Source organism: Danio rerio, chromosome 2 (assembly GCF_052040795.2).
Source record: "Danio rerio strain M-AB ecotype USA chromosome 2, GRCz13ab, whole genome shotgun sequence".
Lineage (NCBI taxonomy): Eukaryota > Metazoa > Chordata > Actinopteri > Cypriniformes > Danionidae > Danio > Danio rerio.
In genome coordinates, this window is record NC_141022.1 from 17,618,855 (window position 1) to 17,632,345 (window position 13,491).

General features: G+C 38.5%; 1 protein-coding gene across 8 annotated transcripts in view; it reads right to left on the reverse strand.

Moving 5' to 3' along the window:
• hccsa.1 (holocytochrome c synthase a) overlaps positions 1–13,491 on the reverse strand; it is a 33,599-nt gene that overhangs the window by 1,673 nt on the left and 18,435 nt on the right. For 2 of the 8 annotated variants that reach the window (XM_087239244.1, XM_087239241.1), the window contains 3 exons: positions 9,375–9,494; positions 5,206–5,292; positions 638–725 (listed from right to left, as the gene is read on the reverse strand). In XM_087239244.1, the coding sequence (XP_087095370.1) occupies positions 650–725; positions 5,206–5,292; positions 9,375–9,494 (283 nt within the window). In that variant the 3' untranslated portion in view covers positions 638–649. 8 annotated transcript variants of the gene reach the window in all.

Sequence of the window (13,491 nt, forward strand, 5' to 3'; positions counted from 1 at the left end):
TAAAAAAATTAATCGCATTTAAAATACTTAAAACTTGTAATTTTGGCTATTCAAATGTAAAATTAATGTAAACGCAAGACAAAAACTATTTAAATTCAAAATATAATTGTTTATTAGAAATTTAGTTTAACTTTTAACACAGATTTCTTCATGTAAGCAACATACCCACAATAAATCATCAAGATCCTGGCTTGACAGCCATATTTATTACAGAAATTAAAATACAGGCATGTTAATGCCCTTTGAATTTTAAAACCATCAATGCCAATAAAAAAAAAACATTGATTTCCACGTTTGTATTCTAAGTGGACTGCAAAAACATGCCAAAATACAGGCGTTGCAGATATGGAAATTGGAAAACAATAATAATAATAAACTATTGGATACAAACAGTTGCACTCATTGTAAAGTTGTTTTGCTGTGAATTGAGAACATTAATTATAAGGTAGAAACAATTTTGCTCAGACCTCCTTTACATTCATCCAGTTGCTAAGACTAGGAGTATCTGGCAAATGCACAGAGAAATGAATGATAATCTCCCTGAAATCGCGCGTCTCCCGCTCGGTCCTTAAATACGTTGCACACCCCTCTCCACCGCATCCCTCCTAGCTCTTCAGGTGTGTTGCGCGCAACTCACCTCCACCACTCTTTAGGTACGTCTCGCGCGCGCGCACGCCTCTACTTCGATACGTCGCTCACTTAACCCCTGACACTCCTCAACAGACCTGACAAAGACACACACACAACGCGCTGGAGCGTCTCCCTTCAGATTCAACACAAATTTGCTTAAACTAAACATTCTAAAGTATGGCTGCATTTCACAAGGATTCTGATACAACAATGCGAAGCTTTCGTTGCGTTTAATGAGGAAACACGCTAAACTTGGAGAGCTCAATCTGAAAGGCAGACTAATGCGCTGTCTTTAACGGCTCGCGACTTCACCAGAGACTTTCTAAGTACATTTACATAAGACACCAATACTCTGATTTTAATATGATTAAGATTATACTCTTATTAAAAGTCTACCGTGTAAGCAGCGATTTGATTATCTTAAAGGACCACTAAGTCACGAAATGTGGAGGTTTTTTTTTTTTGTTCACCATGCGGTATCATATTACATTAAAACAGAAGTCGAAAGTTAAAAATGAAACACCCGAAATTTCATGAAACTCTGGAGAGCCTGGTGATGTGACTAATTGTTTCATACTTAAACTTGCCTTCAAAAAGTGCTTTCTTGGTCTTATCCATATTTCTTGCATGTTGAACACACGTCCACCCCAACAAAAAAAAACCTGCAACGGCTTTAATTGCGTTATTTTTTTAAATTATTAAAAATTTAAATTAAAATTTTTTCAAATTAATCGCATGCATTAACGCATTAATTTTGACAGTATTTATATATATATATATATATATATATATATATATATATATATATATATATATATATATATAAATATATAAATATATAAATATATAAATATATAATATTGGTTTGGGGACTTGTTTTCAGCTGTTTGTGTAAAGTTTTAGGACATTTAAACTTGTTTTCAGTTGTGTATAATACTAGAAGTGTTAAGCCACTGTTTCCTTGGTTACTATAAGAGCTTGTGTGTCGAACGCGGACGGTTTCGCGCCGTCCGCCGCAGTGTCGGGCGTTGTTTTTACTCTCGAGGCATGTCCAGCTGAATTCAATCAGCTAGTGCTCTGGGGTGTATATAAGCAACTAGTCTCACCGCGGCAACCTCGTATGAAGACCGCCTTGTGTGAAGACCGACGAGTGTAAAGACCATCGACTCTACCTGCGCCATCGACTCTACCTGCGCCATCGACTCTACCTGCGCCATTGACTCTACCTGCGCCATCGACTCCACCGAGCAAAGACACTGACAAAGCACTTGAGTACTTTACTTTCTTGTTTTACTTTATCTTTACACTTATTTTTGTTTTCATTGCACTTTTATTATGTGTTTACTAATTCCTGTTGTTACTAACACTCGCAAAACACGAGAGGCACGCTGCAGGCGTAATCCTCACAACCTTCGTTCAATACATGTATGTGCTATTTCACAACTCGCTCTCTCCGTGGGCGTCTGGAATTGTCAATCTGCTGTTAACAAGGCAGATTTCATTACCTCCATAGCTACATATTCTGACTTTAATCTCATGGCTCTAACTGAGACTTGGTTGAGGCCAGAGGACACTGCTACACATGATACTCTTTCTACTAATTTCTCTTTTTCCCCACACTCCTCGTCAGACAGGGAGAGGGGGTGGGACTGGAATACTGATTTCCAAAGAATGGAAATTTACTTTGAGACCGTCCCTGCCAACAATCAGCTCCTTTGAATTCCATGCAGTCACTATTATCCACCCCTTCTACATAAATGTGGTTGTCATCTACCGCCCACCGGGTACATTAGGTCACTTCTTAGATGAACTGGATGTTCTTCTCTCATCTTTTTCTACACTCCCTTGTTGGTGCTAGGTGACTTCAACATTCACATTGAGAGATCGCAAGCTGCTGACTTTTAGACTCTGCTTGCCTCTTTTGACCTCAATAGAGCACCTACTTCTGCTACACAAATCAGGTAATCAGCTAGACCTTATTTACACACGATATTGCTTCGCTGATCAAACACTAATAACTCCACTACAAATATCCGATCATTTCCTTCTGTCCCTCAACATCCACATTACTCCGGAGCCACCACACACTCCAACACTGGTTGCCTTTCGCAAAAACCTATGCTCTCTACACGCTAAGATCTTAAGGCCTTGACGCAGCTTCAAAAATTTGTTTCAAGCCGGAAGTACGAATTTGCTTGAAATGTCGCAAAAACAACCAATTTTCACTTTTTAGTAAAATATGTGTCCTAATAGTGTTTTTAGCAGTGTGTGACACATATACGACTGTCAACATCTTAAAAAATGTGTTTTGGTGTTTCATGAGCCTTTAATGTGGTGAAGTTAAGCACATTTTGAATGTTACAGGGAGCCTGCAATGCAATAACTTCTTTCTTGCAAGCAACAATTGGCAGTAGGCTTAGCGTTCTCTCTTTCTCTCTCGCGTGCGCGCAAGAACAATTTTAATGTATTGTGACAAATATTAATTTAACCTAAATAATAGACAATATTTTAATATTTACAATTTCCTGTCAGCTTTCTCTCTTGCTTTGTTGCAAGCCGTACTGTAGTTTTTGATTATTATGTTTGAATTCTTATATGTATAAACTCTAAAAAACAAACAGAGCTCACTCTAGGTTAACAGCTATGTCTCATTTTAGAAACATTTCGGTTTTCAATGCCATGGTAGCACACAACATAATCGATGCATCTACGCTCGACCTTTAGGGTTTTATAATAGTAATGTGCACAAGCAGTTATCTAGAATATTTATACTGAACTCAGATTAGTTAAAGAGCCCATATTATGGGTTTTTGAAAATTCTCCTCCATGTAGTGTGTAACACAGCTCGAAGTGAAGTGAAGTATCCAGCTAAGGCTTAAATCTGTAAGAATACAGTGTTTAAAACGGTTGATTCATCTATATCGACTATCGACTCATAGTGCTTCAAACGAGTCGCCTTGATACCGAGTCATTAGAAGTTTTGCCATGATGTATGAACGAAACCAAGTTATTCACGTGCACGCGCAAACCCGGGAGATTTTAAACCTGAGGCCCCGCCCTCTGACGCAGAAACCCAGACACACACACACATCCACAAACACACGCACACAAACATGCCGATCGATTGAAGTCACACTGCAGAGGGATATTATCGAGGGTCTACCCAAAGATGAAACATCAGCATTATAACCAAGCAGTTGGAAACTACTGGAAACTTCTGGAAACTACATGCTACAAAGAATACTTCATCTGCGTTTGTTAAAGGAAGGATCAGTAAAGAGTAAGTTAACTTACTGATGGGCGTCAGGATGGGTTTCTTCCTCCATTTCTCAAGTGTAAGTAAGTGCGATTAAAGTTGTTGCCTCGTTGACTCTAGCTTGCAAATGTATTTAGTTGTGATTTGTTACTTGTAACCGCGTGTACTGTATCAGGTTAACTGGCTATATTCTCTTATCGCGTGCAAAGTCAAATTAAAAACGCGACACGTGCTGCTTTGTTTACGGAGCTCCATGGTAGAGGTCTGCATTCCCGCGGCTAATTTCTGCGGCACGGGAATAAATTTCCGAATAAATCGCAGGAGCGGTCGGTAACGGGTTTAATTTGGGACGGGAGCGGGCTGTCTAGCAATATCACGGATTAGAGAGAGAGGTTTGCCTGTGTGTCTGCTTGGTGCTTGTGTGTGTGTGTTAGTGCACACGCGTGCGTTTGAGAGAGAGCTTTGTCTGTGTGTGTGTGCCTGGTGCTGTGTGTGTGTTTATACAGACAGCTTGGCTATCTGGACTGTATAGCTGGGTGATTTTTGGTTTTGTTCTCCCCCGCTCTTTAGCGGGATCGGGCGCGGTGGGCAGAAAACGGGGCGGGGCGGGTCGGGCACCGGGACAACAAATTCTTAATATAAGCGGGATCGGTCGGGTTCAGGCTAAAACCTGGCAGGTGAGGGTGGAAGCGGGAGCGTTGTCGTCCGGAGGTGTGTGTTTGTTTTTGTGTGTGTATGGCAACTAAAATCCACGCCTACACTATCGAGCGTGTATGAACTGTGAATACTTTTTATATTGCTGATTAGCTATTGGGCATTTCACTTTCTGACTGAAGGCAGTCGACCAATCGCGACAGACTGTCATTGGTCCAATCAGCGCAGATTAGCTTCGCGCTAAGGAGGGGTTTGGGAACAAATGAATCACTGGATGATTCATACAGGAGTCGCTGGGATAATTAGGTAAAAATAAATGCAGATTATAAGACCATGAAAGTGTTTTTTGGCCTTGCATGCATATTAGACTGTTGTTGGAGACCCTTACAACCAAGATATGACCCTATTTCATGTATAATATGGGCTCTTTAAATGCAATGATTTTCAACTTGCTATTATGGAACTAATTTAAGCGTGGACATTTAGTTCGGCTCATTAAAGTCAGGTTTTTAACTTTAATCTCTGCTTTTCTTAACCACTTTTATAAAACAGTCCCAGCTGTTAAAGCAACAGTCATAATATTATTGCATACAATAAATATCACACCGCTTTAGACGTCTATTTGAGATAAAGCATTTAGGGGGAAAAAAAAAAGCTTCACTCACCCCATCCAATAGCGAAATCTGGCTCTGGGTGAGAAGTCTTTTGCTTTACCACCAAACCTTAAGAGTGAAGGTCCACATGGACATTCTCTGAGGAGGACAACAGAAGAACATCAGGATTTACATACTTTATGTACTCTGACACTTAAACTAGTGTCTGAAATTACTTACTTGATTCTCTAATCTCTATATAGTACATGTTGAGAGCACTTTATCATCAAGGAGTGAATAAAATGAAGCAGGGAATTTTAATACCGATGTATTATAATCAGTCGGAAGGCTCATAGGTTGTCGAAAACATATTTCACCATTTTACACTCCTACATTGGATATCCTGTGCTTTCATAAATTATAAAACAGTAAAATACAACTCTAAATACATCTCTGTCAGCCCCTTTCGTCAAGTATAATTATAATTTAGCTTCGATTTCATTGTCAACACATCTCTGGTGCAAACTAGTTTACTCTGGTGGCTCATTCCTTCTAGCTAAAATAACCCTCTATACCACCTCAGTTGAAAAGGTTGACATAAACTTATCCTGTTCTTTTCTGCTTTCATCTGTAGGTTATTAAAATAATTTCAAGTTGAATAGTTGAATGTTTTTATTTTGATCACTTCTTCATATTTGGTTCTCTTGCCTTTCATGCTAATTTCCCATTTAGCAATTTGTTAGCTTCTGATTGGTTATTATGTCACATAATGTAACTACACATTACCTTACAGAGAGCTTACAACTTACTACGTTCTACTTTAAAACATGTGGTTTAAGTAAAACATTTACAGGACAACATTTTATAGAAGACAAAATATTTTTTTAATACAGATGCTTAATTACATTAAAACAATTTACTTAATAGTTCCTTAAATTATGGGTTTTTGAGAATGACCTTCCATGTAGTGTGTAACAGCTCTAGGGAAGTGAAGGCTTAAATCTGAAACACATATGTACACAATGTTTAAAACTATTGATTCATTTATAAAAGAGTCGACTCATAGTGCTTCAAATGAATCGTCTTGATAATGAGTCTTTAACCATTTAGGCGTGACGTGGATACGAAATTTAAGCCTCGCCCAATTTTTGCGCGCGCAAACCCCGGAAAATTGAAACCTGCGGCCTCACCCACAAACAGTAACAAAGAAAAAAGGGGAAGACAATCACTGTAGCAGACGCCGGTTGAATTCAAGAAGATGCTGTGCTCTGCTGGATATTATTGAAAGTGCGAGGAGAAAGCTTTTGTTATTTTCTCTACCCAAAGATGAAACTGAAGAGTCAGTGGTTGAGGTTTATTTTTGCAAAAATGCCTCAGGATTATAGCCCAGCCTTGTGCAGTTCGAGTGCTTCTGGAATCTACACATTACAGAGAATTCATCGGCCATTTGTTCAAGGTCACCGTCAGCTGTTCCTACACACGTGCAGTAGAGCTGCACGATTCTGGGTAAAATGAGAATTGCGATTTTTTTGCTTAAAATAAAGATCACGATTTTCTCACGATTCTGTTGATGTAAAATAAAGGTATGGTAAAATTAAACATATGGCAAAACATCAATATTAATATTATGTGTAGGTCTACTGGCTTCTATAAATAATTATATTCTACTTATAAGAAATCTGATGTTGAATTATTATGTTCAAGATGTATGCTTGCAATCTGTCATATTATACAATTTTATTCACTGGTAAAATCAGACATTTGCCCTTATCAGATTATATTTAACAATATATAGGCTAGAGTAGTTATACTGACATTGTAAACAAAAAAAATTGTGTCCGCTATGAACGAAAAAACATATCAAATGCTTGTCGTAATCATAACTCTTAAATGCGATATGACCATTTAAATGACGTGCACACTTTCGGTTTCATTTTGACTGCTGCTTGTTCATACTTCGCTTGCGGCTCCCAAACGATCACTCTATGCCACAAACTGAATATTATTTACAACTGTATTACCTGTTATTAGCAACATATGCAGGTTCTATTCACTAAAGTAGATGCCCTCTCTATGATTACAGCTCATGGTCAGCAGCTCATGTCACGTGTGATTTTCCAGCCGCAAAAACATCATTATATGAAGACAAAAATTGCATTTTTAGGTGAATTATACCTTAAAAACACAGTATGTGACTCATTCAACATCATTTAGAGGTGTCCATGTGACTGAGCTACTTATGTGAAACAATGAAAAGACTCGTGCAGCTGCCTTTTTTTCTCTTCTGAACTTGAAAATATGATTGACAGAATCGTAGAAATGCTGGATTAAGATCGTCTAGGGGGTCGAATCGAGATCGCGATCTTTTTACGATTAATTGTACAGCTCTAACGTGCGGCAGTCAAGGTTCAGATTTGTTCTTTTGCCTCTGTGTGGATTAATACTGAATGTGTGTCACGGTTAGGAATAGAACTATATGCTGGAGTTTAACTGCACACATACCTGCCAACATCTGTCCCTGAAAACCTGGGAGACCAGAGGGTTAGGTTCGGGGTGAGGTGCCTGAATAACACTCAGGGCTGGAGCAACCTGAACTGGTGCTCTAGGCGAACGCCGATCACGCTGCCCTCAACCCGTTTTATGTATTTGTGTTATTTGTGCTCTGTTGCTCTGTATTTTTTTCCTCTCTCTCTCGCTCTGTTCTTCCATATCTACTTTTATTATTCTCAGGCTCTGTTCATTGGTCCATTCAGCTGTCAGTCATTCCTTCCCGGTTACGTCACTCTTACGTCACATCCAATAAGCAAAGACCACCCGTCATAAAAGCGTGCGTCAGACCACTCGCTGGTCCCTTGATTTCTCTCTCTCTTGACTTCAGTTACTCTGCTTTTTCTGCTTGTTTCTGTTATTGCGTGCATTTAGAAATAACCCCGTCTAACTGTGTATTTTGTTGTGTGCATGTTATTCGTCTGTTATTCGTACATCATTCTCAGTTTACATTGTTTACGAGGCTTGGACGAAGCAGACAGGTTAGAAGGTCACGTGACATACATTTTGCAACACTTAGGACTACTCTGCTGTTTAGTACATTAGGTTAGAGGCGAGCGCCACTCCTTGTACTTTTTGGATAGCTAGATAGAGAAGATAGTTAGGACTCGGAAGATCTTTGCGTGTTTATTATACTGTTTTCACATAGTTAGTTAGATAGATGCTTCTGGGAAGTTAGATTTAGGTTTGGTTTTATTCTTTTAATTTCTTTAGCGCCGCCTGCGTCCCTTCTGCCAGCTCTCTTGTTTTTTTCTCGTCTTTATTTGTCTCAGTGTTGTAAATATTGTAAATATTATATTTTTAGCTTACTTACTTTTTCTTTATTTTGAATTAATCAAAGGGTTTGTAACACCCGAAAGTGAAAAAGAAAGTGACCGGTTCACGGATGAAAGTGAGGACCAGGAAGTTTGCGGATGGCGTCCTTACTATTCTGCCTAGGTCGCCTCTATGGGCGCGCCGGCACTGATAACACTGTTGAGAACTGGGTACTGTGTACTATGGTGTTAGTAACTACTATGAAGCGTGTCACAGGCGGCCGCTGTGTTTGGAATATGGGAGAATCCTGGAAAAAACATGAGCGTTGACAGGTATGCTCACACATACACTATGCACTGTGACTACAATATTGTTGATAAGCCATGCTGGGCATTTTACTCTGTCTCACGCTGAACACTGTCGACCAATCGCAACAAACTGTCTTCGTCCAATGAGTGCAGATTAACTTCGTGCTAAGGAGGGGTTTGGGAACAAATGAATTGCTGAACGATTCATATGGAGGCCGCTGGGATAATTAGGTAAAAGTAAATGCATATTATAAGACAATGAAAGTGTTTTTTTGACATTGCATGCATATCAGTATGTTGTTGGAGATCCTTAAAACCAAAATATGACCCTTTTTAATGCATAATAAGGGCTCTTTAATAGAAAGAAATATACTTTATTAGTTGAATGTTATTGACTTCTGGGAGAAGTTAAATGTGCAGTAATTAACCACAATTTTTTAAACTGTTTCATAAAAACAAATTGTTATTTGGATACTGAATGACAGTACAACCATAATATTATATCATAGATCATTTTCATGTTACATGATCATTTTTACAATCTACTTGGCCTTAACTCCTAGTAAAGAAGTCAACTAAAAAAAGTAAAAACGAAACAAATCAAACACCCCATTTAAACACCTCACTTACTTTGAATGGAGTTTCTCCCATCTCAGGATTTCTTGCCAGGCTTGTTCATTATTCTGATTGTGAATCTTGATGATGTCCCCCATATCATTCTGGTTTATGTCATCTTTGTTCCAGCGCCATCTGGTGAAAGTTTCAGTCATGAGCAATGAACTTGGTAAATGTTACTCTAATTTACAACATCATTTTATTCATGCAAATTTTTGAAAAAAGTTAAGGGATGACATTTCTGTTTGGTTACGATTACAATATGAAATACCTGATTTTTATTTTAAGACTATTAATTATTTATCTTTTAGTCAGAATTCTGATCTGGAATTTTCAGTTAAAAATATTGTTATGATGGCAAATTTTTTCATTCATAAATGCAGATTTTAAATGGTCGAGCAGATTTTCGCAGATTTATAGCCCATCATTGATTCTGTTTATTTACTTATGTACATGTGTGTAAATTTATATTTATTCAGTTTTTAATTAATTTTAGTTATATTCTTGACTAACATGAAAATATTCATATGATTTATGTACAATACAGTTTGTACAGTAATATTTATGTCTTTTAGTAGATTTATTATATGAGAAACTTGCTTTGTTTGACAAATAAACTGGATCTAATTGGATTTGTATTGTAAACATGAAATAAAAGTAAAAAATGTAAAAATGTTTTTATTTCATATATTAAGGTTTTAGTAAAGATAATACCAAAATCATTCCACATAAATCTACAGATTTTTACCAAACTCTGTGCAGAAATAGCAAAAAATGTTCGCAGATTCCATCTGGCCCTACTTGTGAGACATAAAAAGCCCCTAAACTATGTAGTCTGTTAAAGGCATTTTTTTGATGATTAACTCCTTTGTATTATATTATATTGTATGGTATTTTGCTATTTATTTATATTTATTTGTTTTATTTATTTTTTGTGGATGCTGCTATTTGGGCTTTCTAGTTGATTAAGATGTCTGTATGATTGTTTTTTTTTTTTCTGTATGTACTTATAAAGAATTAATAATAATAAAAAAAGTACAACATCATTCAATAATTTTTAGATGCATGTTAGAGTGCATGTACATTCAGGAAAGTATAATAAAAAGATCTCTGCTGCTGCATCTAGTTTCTGTCACACATTGTTTTGTCCCCTTAAAATCAGCATGAAATGAAAACAAACTTCTTATTTTTATATGTATATAGTGTGGCTTGATATAAAAGATGCACTTCGTTGTTTTGTAAAAAATGTATTTGCCTCCATAATTATAATCATAATATTTTATCATATACTATTTATCAAATAATGTTCCCTTCTCCCCTCGAAACTAATTTCCTTTACTTCTGGTCACATGGAATGTCATTCAGGTGGGGTTGTCAGTGCATGTTTCGCTTTTGTCAACTTTCCTCCGTTTTGTTAGCACTGCCTATCTTACAATTAATGATGGGACGTTCAGATCATTTTACTGATTTTTTTTTTTTCTTTACTGGGGGGTGGAGTATTCAGTTATTTCATTTAATTTGCCAAAATATTATTCAAATGTTACAAGTTGCTTCCGGCAGCACGGTGGTGCAGTGGGTAGCACAATCGCCTCACAGCAAAAAGGTCACTGGTTTGAGCCCCGCCTGGGTCAGTTGGCATTTCTGTGTGGAGTTTGCATGTTCTACCTGTCTTGGTTTTACTCGCTGTCTTAGTTCTGCATGTCGACTCCCTTTGTTTCAGCAGTGCTGTAGATTAAAATCTATGGGAATTAGGGCTTTTTCTTACTGTGCACCTACATTATGGAATGCATTATCCATAATTATCAGGATTGCCAATTTTCTGGATTGTTTTAAGAAGCTTATTTTAAGCAAAGCATTTAATTTGTGATCATCACTGTCACTTTTGTGCAATTTGTAACATGTTACTTATTGTTTTATTACTGGGGTATGACTTCTGGATTGTCGCTTGGGATCTTATGCAAGCTTGTAATTCTCTGCATTTGTATTTGTTATTGTATATCTTGTAGCGCTTCAATTTTAAGAAATAAAATAAAATGTATTATTATTATTATTACAGCTACAACTAACCCAAATATTGATCACACTATAAACAAGTCACAACTAGAATGCTATAAGAAAGAGAAAATGATCATTTATTGTTTAGCTTGTGATTAGCTCTTCTGACATGTCTTTAAATTTGAGACATTCGTTCACGTGACACTGACGGTACCAAATAAGCTTAACCAACACAGTCTGAACCGAAAGGATTAGTTCACCTTTTGAGTCTTCAGGGTCTTTGAGTCATTTAGTCACCAGAAAGTTGTCATGTAGGCCTACTATATCACAAATGTTCTAAAGCCATTCTACAGTTTAATGTGAAGTACAGATGAATATTCAAGGGGTTTAATTTATATTCAGTTAAGCCCTTGACTCTGTTGCGCCTATCGATCATTCTCCATTCATTCACAATTCAAACTTCGTGTCGCGTTGTCTTATGAGAACACGAAAAAACTCTCCAAGACTATTTGTTCCTGTTAATATAATCAATCAATCAATCAATCAATCAAGCCTTTATTTGTCACTACACTTTCCTGTAGCGAAATTGGACCCCCCAGACCATACACAAAACATCACAAACAACTTTTCAGGGGAGACAGATCTTAGGAGGTAGCATTTAGAAACGAAGAAAGATACATTTGGACAGTTAGGCTAAAAAACACCCCCTCAGCTTGCCCTTGATTAGGACAAAGTGAGAAAAGGGAGAAAAACAGCCCTATCTTAGCATAAGCACACCGGCAAGACACAACATAGACAGAGGGGATGGGAACAGGGGTAATGGAAAACAGTCCATTGAGTACGGGCAGCCAACTGGTCCAGCAGCCATTTCCGGCGCAAGTCACAGCCCCGCCCACACCCCACGTGGGTAAAAGCACACGAAGGCGTTTGGATGGGGATCGGTGGTGAATGTTTATCTGTAGATATGTTTGTGTGTGTGTGTGAGCCTGCATAGTCCAGAGTCCCGCAGGTGTCCTTGACAGGGGCAGGAATTTCAGAGCGTCCGCTTATCTTGCTTATCCCAGGGAGTTGTTTACTTCCAGCCGAGGCCGTCTGGCAGGAGTAAGAGGAGAGCCGAAAAAAAGACAGTAAGATACTTCCACTTTAGGTCAATATCTGCCAATTTCACAGATATTTAATGTTCATCACTCGTCTCCCAATCTGGCCAAAATTTGTTGCAGAGCCGCTAGCTTCACCTCGATGGTTTCCAGTTTGCGGTCAAGGACCATAGTCTGATTCGCGACCCTACCCATCAGTGTTTCAATCAAGCCGGCCAGCCTAGTGGGGTTTTGAGCTGCGCTGACCGCTTTTATCAGTTTCCGATATCCCAGGGCCCCGCATAAGCCCATCAGCAGAAACCCTGTTATCAAAGTTCCGAATAGGTAGATATCTTCAATATCCTCCAGAGACAGAGCAGCTAGACAGAGGACTCTCCACTTCTCCCACCCGTCCATCACATATCCAGCTGCGAGCGTCCCCGCAGGACAGCTGGGTTCCCCGGAGCCCAGCGATCTCGTTGAGAAGATGGTGTCAATTGCATTCAGAGACCAGTTGATCAAATCCATAATTCCTTTTTCGTTTGGAAAGCAGGACAAGGAGAGCCTCAGAGATAAAATAAGACCAGACAAGAGGTGCTAGCAAGGAGAGATATGGGACGGAGCGGGAAGAAGAGCGACCGCCTTCGCCGAGAGCCAAAGAAGAAAGGTAGGTAACCAATGGAGAAATAATTCACTTTTGCATTAAATGGTTTCATTTTTACCTGCAACAAGGAGTTCATTGCTGTTTCTAAATCATGTTGTGATGTGTCTGTTAGACCAGCAGATCGCATTCGCAACACTGATGTAGAGAGGGTTTGTGCTACTAAGTTTTTGAAGTGTCCGCAGATACTCAAGGGCTACACAATGTGTCTCGGTTATGCATTAAGCTCTTCATTTACGCACTGGCTTGCAATAGCCGCATTTCCACTATCAGGCCAGAGCGAGCCAGGGCTTTTATCGGGCTGGGCCCTGGAGGTTGAGTAATACACTTATTTCACGAAGGCGCCATTTTAAAGAACCAAAGCCAGACTGCAGTGGGAAGAAACCCGGAAGTATCAGCA